Here is a 27,634-nt window from a genome sequence, read left to right on the forward strand (position 1 = left end):
CTTAATAAGGATTCGTTCAAGACACTGTACACCGTGTACGTCAGACCCATACTGGAGTATGCAGCACCTGTTTGGAACCCGCACTTGATAAATTATTATTATTATTATAATCAAGGGGGAAGCGCTAAACCCGGAGGATTATACAGCGCCTGGGGGGGATGTGGAAGGCATTCAGGCTTAATTCGGGGAACTGGAGCACAGATCCAATTCCCTAAATCAAGAGCCCCTCACCAACATCAAGGAACCTTCCTTGAGGGGCGCACTTGATAAAGCACGTCAAGAAACTAGAGAAAGTGCAAAGGTTTGCGACAAGGTTAGTTCCAGAGCTAAGGGGAATGTCTTATGAAGAAAGGTTAAGGGAAATCGGCCTGACGACACTAGAGGACAGGAGGGTCAGGGGAGACATGATAACGACATATAAAATACTGCGCGGAATAGACAAGGTGGACAAAGACAGGATGTTCCAGGGAGGGGACACAGAAACAAGAGGTCGCAATTGGAAGTTGAAGACACAGATGAGTCAGAGAGATATTAGGAAGTATTTCTTCAGTCATAGAGTTGTCAGGCAGTTGAATAGCCTAGAAAGTGATGTAGTGGAGGCAGGAACCATACATAGTTTTAAGACGAGGTATGATAAAGCTCATGGAGCGGAGAGAGGACCCAGTAGCAACCGGTGAAGAGGCGGGGCCAGGAGCTAGGACTCGACCCCTGCAACCACAAATAGGTGAATAGGTGAGTACACACACACACACACACACACACACACACACACACACACACACACACACACACACAGCTTCAAGAAGAGGTATGATAAAGCTCACGGAGCAGGGAGGGAGTGACCTAGTAGCGACCAATGAAGAGGCGGGGCCAGGAGCTATGAATCGACCCCTGTAACCACAATTAGGTGAATACACAGACAACAGATGTGTAACAGGAGGGTGAGCTAAGCCAGTATTTACGTCCTCCTTGTCCTATTTACAGCGAGGTACCTGCTTACTTAATGAAGAAACTAGGCACTTATTTACCTTGATCCTTAGAGAGAGAGAGACAGAGAGAGACAGAAACAGAGGCAGAGAGAGACAGAGACAGAGACAGAGACAGCGAGACAGAGAGATACAGAGAGAGACAGAGATACAGAGAGAAACAGAGAGACAGAGAGATACAGAGAGAGAGAGACAGAGAGAGAGAGAGAGAGAGACAGACAGAGAGAGACAGACAGACAGACTTATGAATTACTCCTATAAACTTGTCACTTCCATTTTTTAATTTAGATTTTTTTTTCAAATAAGAACGCTTGTCTTATACTGAGTTAATATATAAAATTCTTTCTTATCGAAGAATGAATTTATTAACTAACTTATTTATTAAGTAAATAAATTCGATTGTATTTTTTAATAGTGTAGAAATATGATTCTAATTTTTAATTTTTTCTTCATCAACTGTTTTATGGTCCATATGGGTTTAGCGTTTAGTTTTAATAATAATAATAATAATAATAATAATAATAATAATAATAATAATAATAATCATAATAATAATAATAATAATAATAATAATAATAATAATAATAATAATAATAATATAATTGTATCTAGAACACGAGAAATTATTTTTTTTTTAATTTGACTGAAAAATATTGTCAGATATATAATAAATAAAAAACAACGGCCTGAGCTTGCTACCATCTACAGCTCATAAGACTGCCATCCCCACGAGCCCCTTTGGGGCGGGGCAGATGGCAGACCAGAGGCCTAGCTTCTCCCTACGAGCCCCGTGAGGGCGGGGAATGTGGCTAGGCCTGGGGACACTTGGTCCCAAAGATGAGGAGGTACTTGTACCTCCTCTCATGGGAGACTTAAGTCTCGAGACACTCCCCAGATAGGGAGCCAAGGCCGGGTCACCACTACTTGGAAAAGACCCGGGCCGGGAGAATACCGGCGAATAAAAAAAAAAAAAAAAGATATATAATAATCATCGATACCATGCCTAACCCTTCTAGGGTAGGTTAGGTGCCTGAGCCCGAGCCTTTAGCTCATAAGACTGTCATTCCTATTAGCCCCCTTGGGGCGGGGATGGCAGACCAGAGAGGCCTAGCTTGTGGCTAGGCCTGGGGACAGTTGGTCCCAAAGATGAGGAGGTATTTGTGCCTCCTCCCATGGGAGACTTAGGTCTCAGACACTCCCTAAAGAGGGAGTCAAGGCCGGGCCACCACTTGGAAAAGGCCCGGGCCGGGAGAATACCGGCGAATCTTTAATAATAATAATAATAAGATATATAATACTGATATATGATATATATACATACTGATTATTTCTGAATGGTATATGTAGATATATCATGAAGTGTGTGTATTGACAGAATACACTTAAGCAGCGGTTTGTATATACACTTTAATGTTTATATTGGATTTCGAAGTCTTGGTGACAAGCAGTGTACAGGTGACATGTAGCCTGAGTGACATGTAGCCTCAGTGACATGTAGCCTCAGTGACATGTAGCCTCAGTGACATGTAGCCTCAGTGACATGTAGCCTCAGTGACTTGTAGCCTCAGTGACATGTAGCCTCAGTGACATGTAGCCTCAGTGACATGTAGCCTCAGTGACATGTAGCCTCAGTGACTTGTAGCCTCAGTGACATGTAGCCTCAGTGACCCTCGTAACGAAGATCACTACAGTTTAGCAACATTAATATCTGAAATAGGGATTCAATTGAATACTCAGTGTTTATGCGCTGAAAAATACACACAATTTGATGAATTTACACTAAGAAATACACACATCTTCATGTATACAGTAAACTATATACGCCTCTTGTATACACACACACATTGGAAGATACACACCTCTTTGTGTATATACATTGATTGAGAACTGGATACCTTTTAGTGTATATACACTGAGAGATACAAACCTCTTTGTAAAGCCACTAACAATAGGGTTCCCATACGACCATTTCCATAACAATTCATCCGAAACTGCAGACAGCGGACCCAGAAATTCCTCTCGACTCTTATACAAGACAACTCAGACAGACATCTCATGTTTACAACAGGCAACACCATAGATCTACTCAGCAAGGTACTAAAGAGAAGTGATGTTAGATGATATTACCAGACCTAGACACACACAACCAATTAGTAATTATACAAGTCAGGACAAAAAGAAGTTATGGAAAGTCAGTCACTAATGACATGGTTTATGGACAAATAGATTAGCATCAGTGATGGTGTATACATCGTGTCATGCGCTGGCTGTGATGAACAGTATGAGAAATGTCACTGAGCGATCCTCAGGCGCTGAGAAGGATCTCCAGTAAACCGAAAATACTCACGTTATTTCTGTACTATTCAATGTGGGTTATTTGAATATATTACTTGTGTGGTTCAATAAAATACAAATATAAAACAGAATCTGGGAACATTATTACGCTTGTAGGACTCATGACACTGCACGTTATTCATAAAGAAAGATTTACTCTTTATGAAGTGGAAAGACTCTCAGAATATTATTAAAGAGGAGAACTGATCCCATACTGAAATCAGCGATCATTAGCATATTAGACACTGTTAAAGAGAATCAGGGTGCTTTCAGCCTAGGAAATCCCTTGGAACACATTATCTTAAATGAGAAACACACAGCTTGTAATCCAACATTTCAAATGTAAATAATAGAGCATCATCAGCACGTAACATGATAGAAATTATTGGTGATCTATGTGCAACATCTGGTTATCTTCGTATTAAAGCTACCCAGATGTTGAACATAAGTCTTATTTATCAACTTATCGGTAATGTATATCATTAACGTAATAAGATTTTTTATTCTTCTTGCCTTACTCTCTCTGAGTACACATATGTGCAAAAAAATATCCTATGTATAGTTTGACAAAACCTTGAGTGAAATGTAGTCGCCATAATAGTTTGTTCTACCTAGTGAGTCTTTATACCTAGAAGATTATCAAAGATTATCAAAGATTATCAAAGGACACGAAGAGAACTGACAAAAAGATCTCACACCACGACAACGAAAGACCATAATTAAAAACTAAGAAAGAGTAGATGCCGAAGGGATATTAGAAAGTTCTTCAGAGTGTGGCAGTGGAGGTAGTCAATGCTCCAACCACTGGAAAGTACACATTTTTATGTCAAATGCAAGAGAGACAGGACACCACAAACCTAGCTCTAGTCCCGTAGCCAGAGGCATGTCTGAAAGGGTTTTACGTAGAGAGAGGAAGAGGAGGAGGGCTGTCACGGAAGCCTTAATAAGCCCACAGCCACAATTGTTCCTTGAGAAAATCTGGCTTACCTGAAGCCTAGCCAGCCTCGCCTCCTACAAGATGTTTTTCTGGGTCAGTGTCGCTTTCTACGCTCGCTTCCTCCAGCCGCCGCTCTACTTCTGCAAAAAAAGATGATCCCAACTGGCCATTTGTCATGCGTCATTCAGTATTTTACCCATCCTTGGCCACCCACATCCACACCACCCATCTATCGTTCACCTTTAATCCAACAGCTAGTAAACTTGCTCTCTAAACTGCATTTTAAGGTGAAAATACATCACTAGTCATTGTATTGTATACATGACCAGTCATTGTATTGTATACATCGCCAATCATTGTATATATAATTATTATTATAAGATCTGTGTGTGAGGTCTATTCATGAGGTTTACACGTGTGTACACTGGAGAGACGTGCATGGGACCGTACATGGGGAGCAGGAGTGTGTGTGTGTATGGGGCGAGGATGTGTACGTACATGGGGAGGGGAAATATATGGGTGTATATGAAGGGGAGAGATTGTGTACGTGCATAGAGTGTGGCCGTACATGAAGTGTGTGTGCGTACATAGGAAGGGAAGGGGGGATGCGTACATAGGAAGGAAGGGGAGGATGTGTGTGTACATGTGTGCGTTTTCTGTAAAGCGTAAATATTAGTTACAGTATTTTTATGAGAGAAATTCAGGTATTGTAATTGTCTGTAATCATGTTTACACCCTGTTTACAAACTTACATATTTACACACTATATTTACACTTTATATTTACATACGGGCCGGAGCATCGACACCATGCCCAGCCCTTCTAGGGCAGGGTAGGTGCCTGAGCCCGGGCTTGCAGCTCACAAGACTGTCATTCCCATTAGCCCCCTTGGGGCGGGGATGGCAGACCAGAGAGGCCTAGCTTGTGGCTAGGCCTGGGGACAGTTGGTCCCAAAGATGAGGAGGTACTTGTGCCTCCTCCCATGGGAGACTTAGGTCTCAGACACTCCCTAAAGAAGGAGTCAAGGCCGGGCCACCACTTGGAAAAGGCCCGGGCCGGGAGAATACCGGCGAATCTTTAATAATAATAATAAATACGGGCCGGGAGAATACCGGCGAATAAAAAAAAAACTGTATTTACACACGTTTACACAGTATGTTTACACACTTGTGTTTACACATTCGTGTACTTACAACCTAATTTTACACACTTGTATATTTACACAGTGATGGTGGTGGTGGTTTATAGTGATGGTGATGGTTTATAGTGATGGTGATGGTTTATAGTGATGGTGGTGGTGGTTTATAGTGATGGTTTATAGTGATGGTGATGGTTTATAGTGATGGTGGTGGTGGTTTATAGTGATGGTTTATAGTGGTGGTGGTTTATAGTGATGGTGGTGGTGGTTTATAGTGATGATGGTGGTTTATGGTGGTGGTTTATAGTGATGATGGTGATGGTTTATAGTGATGGTGGTGGTTTAGAGTGATGGTGATGGTGGTTTATAGTGATGGTGGTTTATAGTGATGGTGGTTTATAGTGATGGTTTATAGTGATGATGGTTTATAGTGAAGGTGGTGGTTTATAGTGATGATGGTGGTGGTTTATAGTGATGATGGTGGTGGTTTATAGTGATGATGGTGGTGGTTTATAGTGATGGTGGTGGTTTATAGTGATGATGGTGGTGGTTTATAGTGATGATGGTGGTGGTTTATAATGATGGTGGTGGTTTATAGTGATGATGGTGGTGGTTTATAGTGATGGTGGTGGTTTATAGTGATGATGGTGGTGGTTTATAGTGATGGTGGTGGTTTATAGTGATGATGGTGGTGGTTTATAGTGATGATGGTGGTGGTTTATAGTGATGATGGTGGTGGTTTATAGTGATGGTGGTGGTTTATAGTGATGATGGTGGTGGTTTATAGTGATGGTGGTGGTTTATAGTGATGGTGGTGGTTTATAGTGATGATGGTGGTGGTTTATAGTGATGATGGTGGTGGTTTATAGTGATGATGGTGGTGGTTTTTATAGCATAATTTTTCAGTAGTTGTCTTAGGAAGGGCATAATAACCTGAAGTATACCTGAAGAATACCTGAATTATACCCGAAATATACTTGAAGGATACCTGAAGTATACGTGAAGGATACCTGAAGGATACATGAATACATAAAGGATACCCGGAGAATACTTGAAGTATACCTGAAGGATAGCTGAAGTATACCTGAAGTATACATAAAGTATACCTGAAGAATACCTGAAGGATACCTGAAGTAAGTTTTGGGGGTCATCGCCCCCGCGGCTGGGTCCCAGACCGTCCCAACAAATATTACAATAGGAAACTCTTCCCAGACCCAATTTATATTTAAAGACACGTGTCTCCCACACCTGATAAACCCTTTAGAAGTATCCTGATGAGACACATGTGTAACACCTGCGTCACGTGTCACTCACACCTGATAAACCATTTAGAAGTGCCCTGGTGAATGAGACACATGTGTTTACCTGCGTCTCTCTATATGAGAGACGTTTCGCCCACCAGTTTTTTTAAATCACTCAAGTATTACATATGTGTTCTGTTAATCAATCTGTTGGTATTATATACGTTTTCTCTAATTATACCAAGGAGAGAGAGAGAGAGAGAGAGAGAGAGAGAGAGAGAGAGAGAGAGAGAGAGAGAGAGAGAGACAGAGAGAGACAGAGAGAGACAGAGACAGAGACAGAGAGAGACAGAGAGAGACAGAGAGAGACAGAGACAGAGACAGAGAGAGACAGAGAGAGACAGAGAGAGACAGAGAGAGACAGAGAGAGACAGAGAGAGACAGAGAGAGAGAGAGAGAGAGAGAGAGAGAGAGACAGAGAGACAGAGAGACAGAGAGACAGAGACAGAGACAGAGACAGAGAGAGAGAGAGAGAGAGAGAGAGAGAGAGAGAGAGAGAGAGAGAGAGAGAGAGAGAGAGAAAGAGAGAGAGAGAGAGAGAGAAAGAGAGAGAGAGAGAGAGAGAGAGAGTGAAGGAATGCCTGAGACAATACAGGCGAATGTGAAAGACAGAGAAATTAGTTAGACAAATACTTAAAGAGAAATTCTAAACATAGAAAGTCGCACTAAGGCAGTGGTGTCTACTCTCTTATTAGTGTCTTGGCTGAGGAGGGTAACAACTATTATATAACTCTGTGTCCCATTATATAGATATTCTTCTGTATATGTATAGCTTCTTAGCTTCTTGTTCCTCTTTTTTCTTTTTCTTATTCTTTATCCTTGTCTTTTTCTTCTTCTTCAGGATACGTACAGCTGCCTGAGAGTTCTATACTTCTGCAGAATACTGCACCAGTTGTATGTTGTCACTGTTGTCACTCTCGCTGTGTTGTCACTGTTGTCACTCTCGTTGTGTTGTCACTGTTGTCACTCTCGTTGTGTCACTGTTGTCACTCCCATTATGTTGGTTGACTGTTGTCACTGTCAGTCATTAACTGGAATCAGTGTGTCAGTGTTTCTCTTGATGCTGCCCAGACTTTGGATTTTGGACAGATTATTAAATATCTCGTGTTGTGATGGTCCACCAGCCCAGTTTTTTGCTTGTCTGTATGAGCTGGCTTAATGTTTTCACTATTTTCTGCTTCAAATGCAGTAGGAAAGTCAAACCTCCTAGAATGTTTTCAGTCTTATAAAGTCCCAACTCCTAGAATGTTTTCAGTCTTATAAGGTCCCATCTCCTAGAATGTTTTCAGTCTTATAAGGGATTTTTCAAAGTGGCTCGTTCTTGTCTGAAGATCGTTCTCATGACTCACGAAGATCATTCTCATGACTCACAAAGATCGTTCTCATGACTCACGAAGATCGTTCTCATGACTCACGAAGTTCGTTCTCATGACTCACGAAGATCGTTCTCATGATTCACGAAGATAGTTCTCATGACTCACGAAGATCGTTCTCATGACTCACGAAGATCGTTCTCATGACTCACAAAGATCGTTCTCATGACTCACAAAGATCGTTCTCATGGCTCACGAAGATCGTTCTCTCTCTCATATTTAAAACGATGAAGCAGACCGTGCCCTATTATTTCCTGAACATGACAGAGAATGCAAATTTTCGTTGATGAATTAGATACATGTCTAATTTATATTTGTAGACATTTCGCCAACCAGGGTTTTATCAGGCATACCTGGTATATCAGTTCTGTACGTGTGTTTGTTGTGTCTAGCTTCGTGTGTACCAGCCTTAATCTGGTCATTGTTGTCTGTTACTCTTGCTTTATATCTTATATGTTTCTACACCTCCCAACTCTTTATGTTATAGTTCCATAGTGTGTTGATGAGAAAGACAGTTTCCAGTTTTCAATGAAATTGTTTGTTGTTATAGTTTTCAGTTTTTTTTACGTGTTGCATACGAGACTGTAAGTTGTACAGTATATTGAATGTTGCATTGCACATTGCCTTGGCTAGCTCACCAAGTGTTGACTGTGAAGTATTCCCAAGTGTGCGAGTATCCATTATAGGTATATATTCTATCCTTCTTTAATGGTGTTGGTGTAGGAGTATGTGACACTGATATTCAAATACCTTGAATGTTTTGAAGCGTTGTGTAATATATTGATTTACACTTTTATAGCCGCTACAAATTGTATAATTACCAACTTTCAGTAAATTAATTATTCTCAAGGCCTCATAAATTCCGGAAAGCTCAGCTATGGATACAGAAAAGTCCTATAAGTTGCTATTCCAGTTTGATATGAAAAAGGTCAATACACAGAGGGTGTACTGTTGCTGAGGATTCGTCATTCATTTATATAGATTTTTTTTGTAAGTAGATTGCGCCTTGTGTATGCAAAAGTAGAAACTTAAACTTCATTTGGTGCTGCTTTGGGCACATTACTGTCAAGGTGTATTGTTAAGTCCGGTGTAATACAGTGCCACGGGGCGAGCGGCGGAACTGATAGTTGGTTTTCGCAGTTTTGGAAGCTGGTTACGTGTGAGGTGATATTATATAAGATACTTGCATAAAGGGTTGTGAGTTAGTAGTTCTGGTGGGTTCGTGTGGAAAGGTGATAACAAGGGTTACCTTGGAGAGGTATGACTTTGATGGAAGTGCAGAAATACTGAGAGATACTTTGTAAACATTATGTCTCGCCGTGTGGCTAGGCATGGATGGTGTCTCCCTGGAGGTCAGGTATAGGTGATTAATGTACAGCTACGCCAACGATCCTTCGCTTGACAGCTCTGGGGTGTTTGATGCCGCCACTGATGCGTATGCTTGGCAGTAGTAGTTAATTTGGCTACGGAATGTATATATTCTAGAATTACAAAAAAAAAAAAATATGTGCTCTCTAGTTAGGACTTTAATTTTAATTTCTTTTATATTTTATTTTTATTTTTTGTCTTGCTATTTAATATGAAGAAATCTTCAGAGATTCCATTTATTGTTTGCGTGGGTTAAGTCATCCTGAAGGATGATAATTACCAGGTAATAACAACTCTAACTCTAAAAAATAAAAAGACACAATACTGTGACTGGAAAAATACACAAATAACCTGCACATACAAACTCATGACGACGTTCCGGTCAGACTTGGACCATTAACCAGTGTGTGACTAGTTAATGGTCAAGTCGGACCGAAAAGTCGTCATAACTTTCATTCTCCTGTGTGCGAGTTATATGTGTACATCTCCAACTCTGCTGGAACGAAGCCATTTAAAGCTGCCATAACTACTGAACCATTAATTAACGAGACTGATTTCCTCATTGGATGTAAGAAACTCAAGCAGTGTGATGCAATATATTAGTTAAGCACAGCTGGATTATGTAGGTATTTTATCTCCAGTACATGCAACTGTAGGTCTACTGGAGTATGCCAAACAGTCCCTGGCTACATACCTGGTGACAGTCCCTGGTTACATACCTGGTGACAGTCCCTGGTTACATACCTGGTGACAGTCCCTGACTACATACCTGGTTTCAGTCCCTGACTACATACCTGGTGACAGTCCCTGACTACATACCTGGTTTCAGTCCCTGACTACATACCTGGTGACAGACCCTGGCTACATACCTAGTGATAGACCCTGGCTACATACCTGGTGACAGACCCTGGCTACATACCTGGTGACAGAGCCTGGCTACATACCTAGTGATAGACCCTGGCTACATACCTAGTAATAGTCCCTGGCTACATACCTAGTAACAATCCCTGGCTACATACCTTGTGACAGTCCCTGGCTACATACCTGGTGACACACCCTGGCTACATACCTGGAGACAGACCCTGGCTACATACCTGGTGACAGTCCCTGGCTACATACCTGGTGACACACCCTGGCTACATACCTGGCGACAGACCCTGGCTACATACCTGGTGACAGACTGGTGGTGGTGATGGTTCTTGTAGTCAATATAACCGAGCACTTGCAGTGGTCTTGAAGTACCAAGATGATCACAAAATTACCTCGTTCTACTCGACTAATCACTTGTGCCTCGGCGTTTATCATATATTTTATGTAATAAGAGTAATTAAGAGCTTGGAATAAATGATGTGGATAAAAGTTTTAAATACATGTTCTAGTGTGAGGTCATCTGCGGTCCTAAGTTAATTTAGTTAAGTTGTAGGTAAATGTTTATCCATCATTAGCATCAGGTGTTTGTAATACCCAAGGAATGAAGTAGCGATAAAGTATCTAATATCGCTGTGTGAGGTATTCAGTTTAAGCGTTGTCTTGTGATTGTAATAATGATAAACAGTTGTCTTCACTATGGGTGTTGTAGGGTAAGGTACAACCTTGGTGTGAGAGTGTTGGTGTAAGCAGAGGCTAGGACATACACTCGCTCACTCTCACACACCCGTCGCACCAGACAACGCGGATGGACTGAGGTGTAAGGTTTGCGACTCCCAGCCTCGCCTAGCCTTTCACTCCACGGCTGACTGAGTCTTTAAGACCTTCTGGCGTGGTTCCTAGCATCTTCCCAGCTCCTCTTGTTTATGGATTTTTTTTCTTTTAGCTTATCCCGTCTTTTTTTGCATATTTCTTTTTTTCTGGGGGGGGGGGACGTGACTAATGTTTTATCTGTTGTTAAAGCTAAAACTTATATTTTAGAGCAAGGAAATGTGTGTGTGTGTGTGTGTGTGTGTGTGTGTGTGTGTGTGTGTGTGTGTGTGTGTGTGTGTGTGTGTGTGTGTGTGTGTGTGTACATGGAGCACCTGTGTGTGTGATTACATAGTTAAATAATAAATGTCACAATACGAGGCCTGGTCATGGACTGGGCCGGGGGGGGCGTTGACCCCCCGAAACACCAGGTATACCATGGATAGAACAGTTTGCTCAGATAACATCCAAAATTCCTCAGTAGCGGAGCTTTAAACGTTCAAAGAAAGGTGCCAAAAAAAATCGACGACAACGGAGAGTAAAATTCAAATGTGTAAGTGACAATCTGGCCATTTTGTGTGTAAAACAGTGTGAAAATTTCCATTCCCGTTAAATCACGTTAAATAGATTTCAGTTTACCTATTCTGAACGACTTCGATATTGAATGGCTGCTGCATCTTAGAGCCAGGACAGTACCTACACCAGGACAGTACCTACACTAGGACAGTACCTACACCAGAACAGTACCTACACCAGGACAGTACCTACACCAGGACGGTACCTACACCAGGACAGTACCTACACCAGGACAGTACCTACACCAGGACAGTACCTACACCAGAACAGTACCTACACCAGAACAGTACCTACACCAGAACAGTACCTACACCAGAACAGTACCTACACCAGGACAGTACCTACACCAGGACAGTACCTACACCAGGACAGTACCTACACCAGGACAGTACCTACACCAGGAGAGGTGTGGTTTCCTGGACACAAGGCACTGCCATTAGGTGGCATAAGTTTCAATTTACCAGTTTAACTGAATAAAGTGGCCTGGTAGGAAACGCTCTCGCTTCACACACTGAGTGTCCAAGGTTCGATCCTCGGCCGGGTGGAAATAGTGGTCATGTTTCCTAACACCTGCTGTCGCCATTCACCTAGCAGTAAGCAGGTACCTGAGTGTTAGTCGACTGGTGTGGGTGGCATCCTGGGGTACAAGATTGAGGACCACAATGGAAATAAGTTAGACAGTCCTCGATGACGCACTGACATCCTTGGGTTATCCTGGGTGGCTAACCCTCCACGTTAAAAATCCCAACAAAATCTGATCTTATCTTCCAATTGGCCTCAAAATATTATTGACGATGCACTCTATAAGAAGGATAATAACCCATAAGTTTAGTCCAAATGGGTGCAAATTTAAAATTTTATTTAAATAGCTAAAAAATAATAACCTAATCTTTGGAAAGAGATCAGTTACTGGAGAATGCCTTTTCTAATCGAGTTCAAACTAATACCTGGCTTAGCGCTTCTTTTTGATTATAAGAATAATAATAATAATCAAACTAATACCATTGGCGGCCTTTACTACAACGCAGCTTGTCACTCTGATTATTATTATTATAATCAAGGGGGAAGCGCTAAACCCGTAGGATTATACAGCGCCCAGGGGGGAGGGGATGTGGAAGGCATTCAGGCTTAATTCGGGGAACTGGAGCACAGATCCAATTCCCTAAATCAAGAGCCCCTCACCAACATCAAGGAACCTTCCTTGAGGGGTTGTCACTCTGAGCTGTGTAAATTTTATTTGGAACTTTTGTTAAGGCAATCGTGTTGTTCTGGGTATTTTGAGTGACTGGGGGTAGATAATCAATCATATAAAATAGCCAAGAGCTGCTAACAACGTATATATTGTCTCTATCTGGGCAGTGTGTATGTAATTTACCTCTAAGACAATATGTGGTTTATGGTATTATACTGAAAAAGACGTTTCATCCGTCAGGAACTTTATGAACTGATAATCTCCTTGAGGGCGAAACGTTTTCTCAAAAAAATGCCATACATAACATTTTGTCTTAATCATATATTTGTTTGACTTGTCGAGAATAAACAAGGGATCAGAGTTAGTCTCTTCCTGGGATCAAATCTAATTCAGTCACATCCCACAGGCGATGTTTGATCCTTAAGGGTTTGGCTTTTCCCAATGAATATAATAACTATAATCTAACATTTTCTTCAAAAAATCCTGGCAAGTGTAGCCCGCCGGCCCACCACACCTCCAATACACATCACCAAGGACACCATCTTTTTTTTTTTTACATTGTTTACAATTATGGTCGTTTGGTCTCCATGTTCAAGGGTAGGATAGAATGTTATCTATTTTCTTGAATACTTAAATGATCTTAGGCTATGTGGTTATTTTGTCTCCTCTTTTCCTCTTGTTCTGCATCCAAGGAATTTTCAGTGTTTTGCGACTCTTCATAGAAATAATAATAATAATAATAATAATAATAATAATAATAATAATAATAATAATCTTTATTTCTACAAATACATGATACAACTTATACAGACCATACAGAAAGTCCCTGGTTATGCAGAGCATTTCGGGCACATTAGGTTAATGTTGTCCCCAGGATGCGACCCACACTAGTCGACTAACACCCAGGTACCTACTTACTGCTAGGTGAGCAGAGACGACAGATGTCTTAAGGAAACACACCCAAATGAATCAAGAGCACTTCACCATCAAGGATCCCCCTTCCTCTTTAAGGGATTGTTCACATAGAGCACCAAACCTGTGTGAGTCACTAAAAACAGTGGTGGTGGAGGTTTTATCCTTTCTGATAAGCATAAAACAGGCTACATGACTGCTGTACTTGATGGAGCCCAATTATTTAGAAGTTAGCCTGTACAGTTAATACAAGCTTTCACTACTTCATTTATGTGATCTGATAATACTTTGTTGTGTATAATTACTCCCAGATCCCTTTGTCTGATGCTTTCATTGCTCTATTACATTATTATTATTATCATAACTAAGCACTAAACCCATAAGGGTCATACAGTAATGCTGCATTGGTCTGTTTCATATTATTACATAGGGAGAGAGCTAAACCCATAAAGGTCATCATACATTAGCTGGGGTATTGGGAGGCAGTCAAATTCAGTTCAAAGAGAGAGGATGTGGCACTCATTAATTTGCATCGTTTATGTATCACCCCATTTACCTTGCTGGGTTTTCTATTTTGCATAGTATTATTATTTATTACACTCATGGGGGAGTACTCAACTCATGTCATACAGCACTTAGAGGAATAGAAGGCATTCAGATTCAGTTCAAACAACTGGAATTATTATAATCAAGGGGGAGCGCTAAACCCATAGGATTATACAGCGCATGTGGGGGGATGGAAGGTATTCACGCTCAATTCAGGGAACCAGAGCACAGATCCAATTCCCTAGATCAAGAGCCCCTCACCAGCATCAAGGAACCTCCCTTGAGGGGAAGAAACTGGAGTAAATTTCTTAGATCAAGAGCCCCTTACCATCATTTGTGTGATTTGTATTTACAGCAGAGCTATTATGCTCATGGGCAAGTGCTAAACCAGTAGGAATCTTACAGCATCTGGGAAATGAGAGGTAATCAGATTTGATCCAAGGAAGGGAAGAGTATGTATATATGTTGGTAGAATTACCGACAATATGTAAAGTAAAAGGACACAAGTGCAACTAATGTGACATTTTATTGTGGCAACATTTTGCTCTCCTAGAGCTTTGTCACGCTGTTACAAACAGTACCCTGTGTCCATGTACTGTTTGTAACAGCTTGACAAAGCTCCTGGAGAGTGAAACGTTGCCACAGTATCACATTATTATTATTATAATCAAAAAGAAGCGCTAAGCCACAAGGGCTATACAGCTCAGTATCACATTAGTTGCACTTGTGTCCTTTTACTTTACAAGGGACGAGTAGCTCCAATTCCATGGCTCTCGAGTGGCAGATGTGAAAGTAAATTAACCAAGTAGGTCACTGAGATATTTAAGATATTTTTTGGTGGCTAGTAACACTGCTCATTTCAGTACTTTACTCTTCAGAGATCAGGGTAAAAACTATACTCATAGGAGTCATTTAGCACCTGGGAAATAGCAGACATTAAGATTCAAGTCATAGAATGGGAGGGTAAGTTCAGTTCCTTGGATTAAGAGCCCCTCTCCAGCATACTTATTATTGTAATCATAACTAAGCACAGGGTTCATATATCACTGCTCTCCGGCATAAAGGCTCCTTCCCTGAGTAGTTAAGTGAAAAAGGTTTAAGTAATTGAGCTACCCATTCAAGAAAAATACTTTATTGGTAAAAATTTCCAGTGAAGTGAAATATTTGTTCAACTACAAATATTTAACATAGGTAAAGGATGTCATGCTCAGGACAAATCAAACTTTCACTCTTGGATTTTCTTTTCACCATTTAAAACATTGCTGCCATGCTTTCTTCCAAGAATTTTTTGTAGATAGCCATAAAGGCAGAAATGAAGGCTTCAATGTGGTATATAGCTTTGGAGCCCAGGTTGAGGCGGTGTTCATGGTATGCTGCTAAACGCGTCACCTCACACTTCAGCTCCCCATCACAGTTACGTACCAGTTCCTTCAACAGACCCTGGAAACAAGTAAATAATCATTATTACATGTACTATGTTGAATACTAACTGCTGCCATTGCCACAATACAGTTAATGCTACAAGTGCTCTGAGAGAAACTGAACAGTGAATACAGAAGTCACTGCTCTAATTTTTTTTAGTGCAGTGGTTGTCTCCCACCAAGGTGCGGGGTGACCACCAAAAAAAAAAAAAAAGAACTGCAACATCTCTACCCATGCTCTGTATTTATACCTTGAAAATAATATCTGGAGGTATGCAATGCGTCAGGAGCTCGTATATTCTTTCACGAACTTCCAGTAATCGTTTGGGGCTCTGTTCCTCTATAATTTTGGCAGCAGTGCCTTGTAAGAAAGTTTCCCAGTCAGGGACACTGACTTCCTGTTGTGGGTTGAAGGGGTAGCTGGAAAAAATAATCATACAAAAATGGGATTAAAATTGGTCTCAATAAAATATGGTAATTAATAAAAAAATAATTTGACCTGTTACAAAACAAGCAAAATATCCTGTACTTTGCTATTAAAAAACATCTGCTACTGGATTTATTTGCTCTTGATCCAAGGAATTGTAACTACCCTCTTCTTTCTTGGTTCAAATTTGATTACTATTCCCTACTCACTATATACAGGCAGTGAACATGTGTAGCGCATTAGGAATAGATGTATTGGAGCCCAATTCAATACTGTACATAGTATCTACAGTAGATATAAGAAATTCCAAAAAGAGCAGAGATCAATTCAATACTGTACATAGTATCTACAGTAGATACAACAAATTCCAAAAAGAGCACAGAGTATAAGCCCAATCAGTTAACCAAAGTTCAACTGCAATTAGGTGGATACAAAATGAAGTAATCAAGTTCTTGGTTTCAAGGTGACCCACTTGCATTATCATGCTAATGGCACATCAGCTGGTTACACAAATGAATGCTGATGATGGCTATAAAGAACTACAAGGCAATGCAAGTTAAACACAGTTATGAACTTACTGTTGCACCTTGCAGGCCTCGCACATCAGCAGGGCTCGTCGTAAGTTGCGGTTGGATTTTTCTCCAATTTTTCTTGCCAACTCTGGGGGAAGGGAAAGGCCCTCCTTTTTGCACACAGTCTGAAAATTTAAAACATTTAGTTCCAAAATTCACATAGATAGTCATTATTAGAAGTCAATAATTATAACCAACTGGCAAACAAACACAAAATAATGTTAACTACTTAAAGAAAAAAAAAAAGACTGCAAGTAGCAATAACCAAATGGGCCCTGGTAGCAACATCAACTTAGCAAGGGTGTTCTTGTACTTTCAGACAACAGATGTCTTTTGTTTGCTACAGGATCTAAGAAAGGTATTCCCATATCCAGTAAGGCCAGCTCCCTCTCTCAATGCACACAAAACTTTCGTTATTATATCTCTGCCTGCAACATAGTAGTCTTGACATATTTTTGTTCTGTTCCAATCCCATCTTAAAATTTTATCATGCCCATCCATTTAAGTGATTCTTCTTGTACACAACACAGCACTCTTTAAAATCAAATATAATGTATACTCTAACTCATTAGCAGTCTTCAGATTACTTAGGCTATTCAAAATTTTAATCAAAATTTGTCATTTTTTCTGCTAGTGCTTTTTTTCCTAATCATAAACTAAAACAGTTTTATATCATTTATGTAATTTATAAATATTAAGTAGCTTCAGTGTTAAGTCAATTCAAAATAATATTGCATCCTTCGAGCTTTCCAAAAATTTTAATATTTGAATGTTTTTTGAGATACGTACAGTGGTACCTTGGCTTACGAGTTTAATTCGTTCCATGACCAAGCTCGTAACTCAATTTGCTCGTATGTCAAGTCAATTTTCCTCAATGACATTAACTGAAATGCCATTAATCTGTTCCAACCCCAAAAAAACCACCCCAAGATAGGCAGAAATAGGCTTAATCGCTTAACTTACTTGCTACACTCTTCACTACTTCACTCACCACCTTCACTACTCTACCCACCACTACCACTACTCCACCTACCACTGTCACTACTCCACCCACCATTATCACTGCTCCATCCACCACCATATCTACTCCATCCACCATTACCACTACTCCATCCACCACCATCACTACTCCACCCACCACCATCACTACTCCACCCACCACCCTCACTACTCCACCCACCACTATCACTACTCCACCCACCACCATCATTACTCCACCCACCACTATCACTACTCCACCCACCACCATCATTACTCCACCCAATACTATCACTACTCCACCCACTGAAGAAACCTCTGTGAGGCAGGTAAATATCACAGAGGCCTTCCTTAATGTTTCTGGAAAAACTCTGAGTATTGAAATGGAGGTTACCTCTTCCCTGGATTTATATGAGAACCAAACAAGGGATGAGGTACCTCACTACAATCTGGGATTAATGTGGGAGTATTATCCTCCCAGTTATGTCTTGGAAGAGCATAACAAATAACAAAAAAGGCACAATACCGTGACCGGAACGATACACAAATAACCCGCACATAAAAGAGAGAAGCTTACGACGACATTTCGGTCCGACTTGGACCACTGACAAAGTCACACTGTGTGACTTTCTCAATGGTCCAAGTCAGACCGAAACGTCGTCGTAAGCTTCTCTCTTTTATGTGCGGGTTATTTGTGTATTGGAAGAGCATGTGAGATGAGAAGAAGTACCTGACATTCTCCTGGGTACAGAGCTGAATTTGACTTCAGATATGCCGCCAACTAGTGGCAGTGTATCTGAAGCTCGCTCATAACTCGGATTTTGGCTCGCAACTCAAAGCAAAAATCAACCGAGTGACGGCTCGTAACTCTGAAAACTCGTAAGTTGGGGTACTCGTAAGTCAAGGTACCACTGTATTATTATTATCTAGGCAAGCAGAGATGGATGACAAAGATATTAATAAATCTGGGGTGGACAACTGGAGGGGTAGGGGTTGTCCCTGGAATGGTTAGAGGGAAGGGATAAAAGAGGCTTTGAGCTTTAGGGGATTCAGCATCCAGCAGGCTTATATGAGCATGTTTGTTAGGAGTGAATGGAGACAAGTGGGTTTTAACAGACATGACATGCTGAAGTGTGAGCAACATAACTTTTATGAAGTGATTCAGGAAAACTGATTAGGTAGGCTAAAGTCCTGGAGGTTGGTAGGGCAGTGCATGCACTCTGAAGGAGGGGTGGGGATGTTGCAAAGGGTAATCTGTTAGCACACTTCCGGTAAGACAGCAACTGAATAAATGATTGTGAATGATGTCATCTATGAGTCACCCTGCCTTGGTAGGAGATGGGCCAGGCTTGTCTGGTACTTTCCTGATCAGCCAGGCTGTTGCTTCTGGAGGCTTGCTGCCCCACATATCCATCACAGCATGGTTGATCTGGCACCTGGTGAAAATACTTGTCCAGTTTCCTCTTGAAGACTTCTACACTTGTTCCAGCCGTGTTCCTGATATCTGGTCTAAGTAAGTACAAGACTTCATACATGATATAATCTAATGAACACAGTATCTTACCTGCAGCACCTGTGCAATGGTCTCTAAGGAGGGAGCTGCTACTCTTATTCCTAGACATCTACTGCGGATAGGTGGGATCACCTTTGATGTGGAATTGGCACAAAGAATCAATCGGCAAGTGGCTGAATATTTCTCCATTGTCCTGCGAAGGGCATGCTGAGCATCTTTAGTCAGCTTATCAACTTCTGTCAAAATCACCACTGAAAGAATAAGGGGATGCTACTTTCATTTTTACATCACAACAGTCAGAAAAGCCATGTTTAAAATACATACAATGTTTTGGTAAGAAATCTGCAATAGTCAAGTGATTTTTGAACCTACAGTTCATTTCCATACTGTGGTGCTTTGTTTCCTGTCAGGAGAGCAGGGATGATATTTAATATCCTGTACTTTAATAGCCAGTACTTTAACTAGTCTGGTTGTTCAGACAAGCACCAGACAAGCCTGGCCCAGGGTCGGGATTTGACAGAAGGAAAACTTGAAAGCCTTCAAAAGTATACTATATGGGTATCCACGACATCACTGTACACTCATTAGGACAAATTCGTGAACATCCTTATTTGAAGGCTTTAATTATCCAATATTTGTCTGATGCACAGCCAGTGAATAAATTCAATTATCCAACAGTTTTATGTTTCAACTGATTTCCCACACCCACATTTCTTCTTAGTGTGGTCATTATTTCTTATGAATGTCAATGTTAACCAGATTAGTGATACAAAGATGTCACCTCTGAAAAATAAAACAAGTTCAAATCTGAAAAAATTTGCAACATCTAGGAACATTACCCTCTACAAATTTGTAGGGACACTACTGTAGTATTGGAAAGCTTTAATGAACTACAGTATTTACATTTTCTTAAAGGATTATAATGAATCAAACACTGAATATAATGAAGAGATAATAGAAATATAAAAACTTACCTTTTCATTGCATGTTGAATTTGACAAATTAAAGCCTAGTAATAAAAATATATCTTTATGTATTTCTACAAGTACATGTACAAGGTATACAGACCATAGCTGACATCAATAATATACTACTATATAGAAAGCCGCTTGTTATGCAAAGCATTTCAGGCAAATTAGGTCAGTTTTGTCCCAGGATGTGACCCACACCAGTCGACTAACACCCAGATACCCGTTTTACTGATGGGTGAACATAGACAACCAGTGTAAAGAAACACTCCCAATGTTTCTACCCTTGCTGGAAATCATACCCAGACCCTCACTGTGTGAAGCAAGAGCTTTAGCCACCAGGCCACAGGGCCAGTGATGAAATTTCATATAGCAATAAAATGTTCATATAAAGTTACTAGTTGTTCCTATCAAAACTGTGTTTTCTACTTATCTAAACTCTGCACTATTTACAAGTTTTCTATTAGGTGTTTCAGGGTGGTAATTCATGTAACATAGGTAGAAATACAATACAAGGACAAGGATTTTTTTTCAAGAATGGACTACACTGCATATGATCCATCAAGATATTTAAAATTGTCTCTTAATAAACAAATTTTTCATCATGATTGGCATTTCCTTCGACATCTGATTAGTAGTTCCATTATTACCTGATTGATGTTTCTTTCAACACCTGATTGGTGTTTCCATCAATACCTGCCTAGTGTTTGCTTTAACACTGTGTCAACAGTTTCTACCCTAATGCAAAACACTGATAAAAAAAAAACAATATTTTGTAAAAAACTGGGTGACAAATATTAAAAGCTTTACAGGACCCACTAAAAAATTGAAAACTCAAAGACTGGGAGCCCTGTGCTTCCGAGTGTGTATCTGCGTACCTTTAAATTCTCGCTGGCCACTAGTGTCTAACTGCTGGGCAGAGGCCACAGTTTTGATGAGCTCCTGAATCACCACACGATCATAGAAGCCAACATCACTGGGGTTCACCTCCAAGTGATAGTTACTGGCAATAGTTATAATTTCCAGCTTCTTTCTAGAAGGAGTCTGAAGGAAAAGAGTAATGATTAAAATGCAAGATATTGAACAAACAGCACTTTACATATATGCACAATATTGAGAACCAACTTTTATTAATCACTCAAAAAAGATTAAAATTATTTTTTTTATTGTGTCTCAAGTTGGTAAATTATTTTGTGATGGTTTTAATTTTTTGCTTTGGATGATGTAATGCCATGAGTAAGGGAGAAGCAAAGTGCAAGAATGAGTGCCACTAATGTCACAAATTTGGGTTTCATAAGTGATCGTATTAAAATGAATGAGCAATGAATATTACATCTAATATTTGTGCATTCATTTTCTGACGAGTTCGTAAAATTTATGCTGCCCAAGAATTTTTCTTAATTACTATACTGCTTTTCTTTAAGAATTTATTTAAGATACTGAACTTAACAAATTTCAAAATACTACACTTGAAATGTAAAGACCATTGCCATATTTAACTCAGGGTAGTTTAATATTTAGTTGCCTGAGAAACACAGAACTATTTCTATTCCTTGCCATTTTGGGAACTTTTTTGAAGGTGACTTCATGGACAATCTTCTCCAGGCATTGTAAATGTCTCTAAATTAAAATGACTACTGAAGGAGTGCCTGGGTCGCTCAATAAAGTATCACATGTTTTGGCTAAGCCATCAAATTAATAAAGCAGCTGCCACCCATGGCTCGGTTGATAGCGTACTCAGCTTACATAAACAGCAATGGTATACAGTAATATTGACAGTAATAAAATATTGTACACTCAATTTTAGTTATAATGAATAACTAATAAAAGTGTAATGAACACATGTCAATGCTCAATAATGCCCAAATGGAGACAGAAATTAAGAAAATGAATTGGTGTGTATATTTTGACTCCCCTGCTCGGGTCGGCCCCAGCAGGAGGTTGAAATATGCAGACCATTTCATTTTCTGAGTTTCTGACTCTATATGGGTTATTATTTAGTTATAATAATTACTGGAAAAGAAATATAGTGATGACAACAAGTCTATGAATGAGAATGCTAAATAGAATCTGAATAAGCAGGTTGCAACAGAATTACTACTTGGTATTCATATTCATTATATGTACTTCTTTATATATATTCAATATATGTACCCTGTTATCTGCTTGTTATTCTCATAAATATATTGAGAAACCCGGAAGTGTAGAGGGAAGAAACCTTAACCAACAAGCAGGAATATAGTACAGTATTTGAAAATACAAAACTGTATTACTATACATTCCAAACACTAGTGTTAAAATTTAAGAATTTTTGTATGAAATCAATTGCATATTAAATACAATAAAAAAGAAATCCATCTACAAGATATGCCGCAGTACTTACCATAATTACAATTTCATTTAATTTTAATGAAAGTTGGAATACTGTACACTGAAGTTGTGATCACTGATGACGTTCAACAACTATATAACATCAGTTGAACAAGTAAATATTAGAAGCCAGCTGGTACACACATAATCATCCATGCACCTCTAGCACACCTGCAATGAAGTTAACATGAAGAAATAAAATAAAATAATTTGTAACAAAAAGAACGCACTTCAAAATTCTGATGCTCAATTCGAAGTCTTTCAACGCCAGGGCCATATAACTCTCTGAGCAGACACATTATTCGTGTTTTCTTGCCAGCTCCCGATGGCCCATAGACGAGCAGATGGGGAAAGTCGCCATATTCAACCTGAAAATATAATTTCATACAAATATAAAATTTTAATTAACAAGTACTGTATACAAGAAGTGTACTGAACTGTACTAACAAATTAATGAAATAAAAATACAGAATAACAGAGTTGTATTCACAGAGCTCCTTGTTAAATACATGTATCTAAATAGTACAGCCTCTCCTCATTTAGCAACGTACTCGTTTACTGATGACTCAGACTTACAGCAGGCTCTCTGACCAGTATGCATACCTCAGTAATGTATATTAGAGCTGATTTCCTCTATTCTGTTTATTACAATACATATACAGTGCACTACTGTGTAAACATTTAAAAATATACTAAAAATGTTATAAATGGTACAAAGGTGACATTAAAAGAATATCAAAGATGGTCGACACAAACCCACTACCATTATAGTACGCTCCTTGCTTATCAACAAATTCATTTATTGGCATTTATTGAATGGGACTCCATTGTTAAGTGAGAGGCTGTACCAGAAACTGTGGCATACAAATTGTTACCCTTTATTTCCACCAGAAATTAATTGATAATAATAATAATCTTTATTTCTACAAGTACATGTACAAGGTGTACAGGCCTAGCTAACATCCATGACATACTACTATACAGAAAGTCCCTTGTTATGCAGAGCATTTCAGGCAAATTAGGTTGGTTTTGTCCCCAGGATGCAACCCACACCAGTCAACTAACACCCAGGTACTTATTTTTTTTTACTGATAGGTGAACATGGACAGCAGGTATCTTAAGGAAACACGTCCTAATGTTTCCAGCCATACGGGGGATTTCAGAAATATTTTATTGCATTTTGTGTAAATAATTGAGTGATGCTATCACTAAAGCACTGGTAGACATGCTCTAATAAAAAGTAATTTTAATAGTCATATTAATCATCCTCAGAATCATCCATATGAACAAAACTAATTTCTCAGACATTTCCAAATTGCTGGCAAAGAGTTCTCCAATATATGAATTTAGTAAAACTATCAACAAACATTAAACTAACTTAGCCTAACCTAAACTTGTACAGTATTATATTACTGGATAACTCATGGTTATACTATAACAAGTCATCAAACACCCAGATAATTTGTTGACATTAGCGATTTGAAAAAATCAGTGACTTCCCAGGCACCATCCTCACACTTTTAAACAAATGCTGAGGAAAAAGATTTTGTTCCGATTATTAACCCAGAGGTTTAGTACCCCAGGATAACACAATAAAATAATATCATTCATTTCTTTTTTAAACATTTCTGAATATACCATAGTAGCTTAGTAGATTAAATATACAGACTTTTGCTGATATGAATTTGCAAAACAATGGTTCTCAGCAGCATAGGCTTATAGTTCAAAGTGGCTTTTCTGTCACCTTGTATTTAATGAAGTCACAAGAATAGTTCAATTTGTCTGTCTCTCTCAACTGAATCACTGTCTCAGTTGCTCCTGTCTGTCTGTGTTTGTCTGTCATTGTAATTATTGTGTTTGTTGAGTTTGAGGAGCCACTGAGTTTATGCGACACAAAGCTCTGCCTCTTGGTGTCAACTGAAGACATATTGCCCAGGGAATAAGAGTTCCTTTCTAGTAAAGAAACAATAACCCCACTTTTCCAGTCAGATAACAGAGCTACATGACCCTGGTGGGTTTAGTGCTTAGTTTTGATGATAATAATAATAATAATAATAATAATAATAATAATAATAATAATAATAATAATAATAATTAATAATAATAATCCAGTTAGAAAAAGCAGACCTTAGTGGTACTATCATCTATACCCTACCAGAGCCAGTCATTGGTTTTCCCTCCACAGATCATTAAAAAGGAAGATGAATGGCATCCCCATCACTAAAATCTAGAACTCTCTACATGAAGATTTCAAAGGTTCCCTAAATAGCAATTGCTGCAAAGCTACTTAATCTTAACAGCAATATACTGTACTATGATAAGAAATCCTAAAACCTGCTGTTTTCATCCAATCATATCCCGGTTCTTGTTTCAGCTTTCTTTAAAATTCCACATATTGTGATTTTTTATGAATTAATATGTAACTTGTATCTAATTTTAAGCTCCTACTAATATTGTGTATTAGATCTTTAGAAAAAAATAAAACTACTGTCAGTAAATTTTAGGTGTAGTATACCTGGAGGGTGTTCCAGGGGTCAACGCCCCCGCAGCCTGGCCCATGACGTATAGTACAGTCTAAGCTTTGCCCGAGATGCTACGCATTCTATGGGCCTTCTGTTTATTGTATGTCTTGCAGAGTAATACTGAAATTTAGATCAGTAGCTACATTTGAATTTGACCAACATTCATAGTAAGCAATACAAACGTTATAGCAAATTGTTTCAGAAAAACACGTAATAATTATATACTTCGTTGTTTACATTAATGCCAAAGAGTGCAAACTTTAGCATTCTTTTAATCCAAATTAGTTATTCATCTAGTAGTTATAAGTTTATTTTAAGGCTGTCAGAAATGCTCTTTATAACCTGGGGTTTAGTAAGTTTATTTACTCAAAGGTACAAAGGTATGTTAATGATGTCAGCTATTCTTAAATCAACTGTAAGTTGTGCTTTGTAGAAATAAATTTTATTATATATCATATACATTCAGCATCCTATGGGCATTCAAATTATTGTTTTATACTGTTATTTTGAAATAACAGTACAAAACATAACATTGCTATTTCTGGTAATCTACAGGAAATTGTTCCTCAACACTGTTAACGATTTAAGATTCATATTATTATTATAATCATAACTAAGAGCGACACTAACAATGGTCATAAAGCATCAAGATTCATATAACAAATAACACTCACCATCTTTTTCAGTTGATTCGCTTGTTCCAGATGATAATCCAATTTACCCAATTCTCTTGGCCGGTATTTATCAACCCACAAACTCATTTTTATCTTTCCAATTCAAAATTATGCGCCAGGGATTTATAAAAGAGCTGCCACACAGCTTAATACTCAGCTAAATGAGTAAGAAGAGACAGCCAGACAAACCGCGGGAAATTATTGTTGTTGGGGTTACTAAGGGCCACCAAAGTTTAGGCTTTAGTGAGGCTTGAATAAGTTTATTTACAGATACACATATGTACAGTCAGGCAGTGATTTATTTCCATTGGAGTCCTTGAGAAATAGTCCCAAATCTGGACTGGAATGAGAAAGGAAACAAAGTTTTATCGGGAAGGAGAACCGGGAACTTTAACCCCGGTGTACAAATCCCAGGTCTAAACATGGGCAGAACCAGGTGTTTAGGCCTGGGAAATTGATATGCTGAATGTTGAAGACAGAGTAAAACAATTGAAGCTAAATCATGTTTATAAAATTGCTCACAAACAGTGTCCAGAATATCTTGCTGTCAATTTTGTCAAGGTTGGGAACCAAAGTAATCATAGTACTAGGGGGAGAGAGCACAACTTTGTAGTACCCACAGTCATTGGCCAGGCTTCAAACACCTTTTATTGTACAGCAATAAAGGAATGGAACAGACTACCCGCACATGTCAGAGCCAGTCATTGCATGAACCAGTTCAAGAAGAGTGCCAAAAGGTGTCTGATGAATGTAGCTACAGAAAGGGAGGGGATTGATTTTCTATTTTTTAGCTAACATACGTGTAAATTTTACCTTATTCCTAGTAATGACCTTCGTATTGTAGATAGTCTTAATGACCCTCGTGTAGTAGATCGTCTTTTTAGTTTGATAATAAGATGTTATCTTCATTATAGAATAATAAGAAAATACTATAACCTTTATATTATAATAAGAAGGTAAAATGACCCCAATGGAAATAAGTCACTCTGTTTGACTTTTTGGGTTATCCTAGGTTCTCTCCACATATGCTGCTATGTAAGATAATTCTATGTAACTGTATTTGTGTATACCTGAATAAACTTACTTATATTGTAGTTGCTGGGTTGAAGGGATAAGACGGCCACACGAACCCTCCCTCTACCAGGTACCTTTTGACGGTCCTATGACCACATGAACCTTCTACCAGGTACCGCTTTACGCCACGAAACAACCTCAAAATTTTATTAATTAAACACATCTGGAAGCGTCAATGATATATCAATATTGGGGGGGTTGGGATGATGTTGTGGAAGCCGGATTGGGGCTAAAGCCTCAGAGTGAAGAAAAGGTAGGGAGACGCTGCATTCCAAGGACACAACTCATGAAAGTCAGCAGAATAAAATCTGAGCATCAGAGCCCTTCATCAGCATCTAGGTACCTCCCTTGAACTGCATAAAATAGGTAAATGATGGCTCCCATACAAACTATACTGCTAAGTATACTTATTGTCTAACCTTGGTCTATTACGTGCCGCAAACTGCCCTTCTCACACTATACCATTCACTCATTTATCCATACCTCACCTATGCTATTTGTGCTTGGGGATCAACTGCAGCAACACATCTAAAGCCAATAATAACCCAACAAAAAGCCGCAGTAAGAATAATCACTAAATCCCATCCCTGGCAACCCCCCCCCCCACTCTTCATAGATCTAAACTTACTCCCTGTTCAGAACATCCACACTTACTACTGTGCAGTCTATATCTACAGGACCTTAAATTCCAATATTAACCTTGACCTAAAATGCTTCCTTGATAGTTGTGACAGAACCCACAGGCATAACACCAGACACAAACATCTCTATGACA

At 39.2% G+C, this 27,634-nt stretch overlaps 2 protein-coding genes across 5 annotated transcripts in view; both read right to left on the bottom strand.

Annotated features, from left to right (window-relative positions):
• The window catches only part of LOC128704095 (mucin-2), a 105,903-nt gene extending 94,731 nt beyond the window's left edge, over window positions 1-11,172 (bottom strand). For 3 of the 4 annotated variants that reach the window (XM_053799121.2, XM_053799118.2, XM_053799119.2), the window contains exon 1: window positions 10,607-11,172. The gene's annotated coding sequence lies outside the window, so the exon portion shown is untranslated. Of the gene's footprint in view, window positions 1-4,307; window positions 4,398-10,606 lie in introns of all 4 variants that reach the window. The other variant, XM_053799120.2, reaches the window with a different exon arrangement.
• A 4,284-nt stretch (window positions 11,173-15,456) lies between these two features.
• RfC38 (replication factor C subunit RfC38) lies at window positions 15,457-26,016 on the bottom strand. The gene is made up of 7 exons (XM_053799122.2): window positions 25,786-26,016; window positions 22,820-22,957; window positions 21,098-21,263; window positions 19,303-19,502; window positions 16,767-16,885; window positions 16,013-16,181; window positions 15,457-15,780 (listed from the first exon to the last, which is right to left on the bottom strand). The coding sequence occupies exons 1-7, from the start codon at window positions 25,870-25,872 to the stop codon at window positions 15,592-15,594; spliced, it is 1,068 nt and encodes a 355-aa protein (XP_053655097.1). The 5' UTR covers window positions 25,873-26,016; the 3' UTR covers window positions 15,457-15,591.
• Between the last annotated feature and the right edge of the window lie 1,618 nt (window positions 26,017-27,634).

The sequence above is a fragment of the Cherax quadricarinatus genome, chromosome 66 (genome assembly GCF_038502225.1).
Source record: "Cherax quadricarinatus isolate ZL_2023a chromosome 66, ASM3850222v1, whole genome shotgun sequence".
Classification (NCBI taxonomy): domain Eukaryota; kingdom Metazoa; phylum Arthropoda; class Malacostraca; order Decapoda; family Parastacidae; genus Cherax; species Cherax quadricarinatus.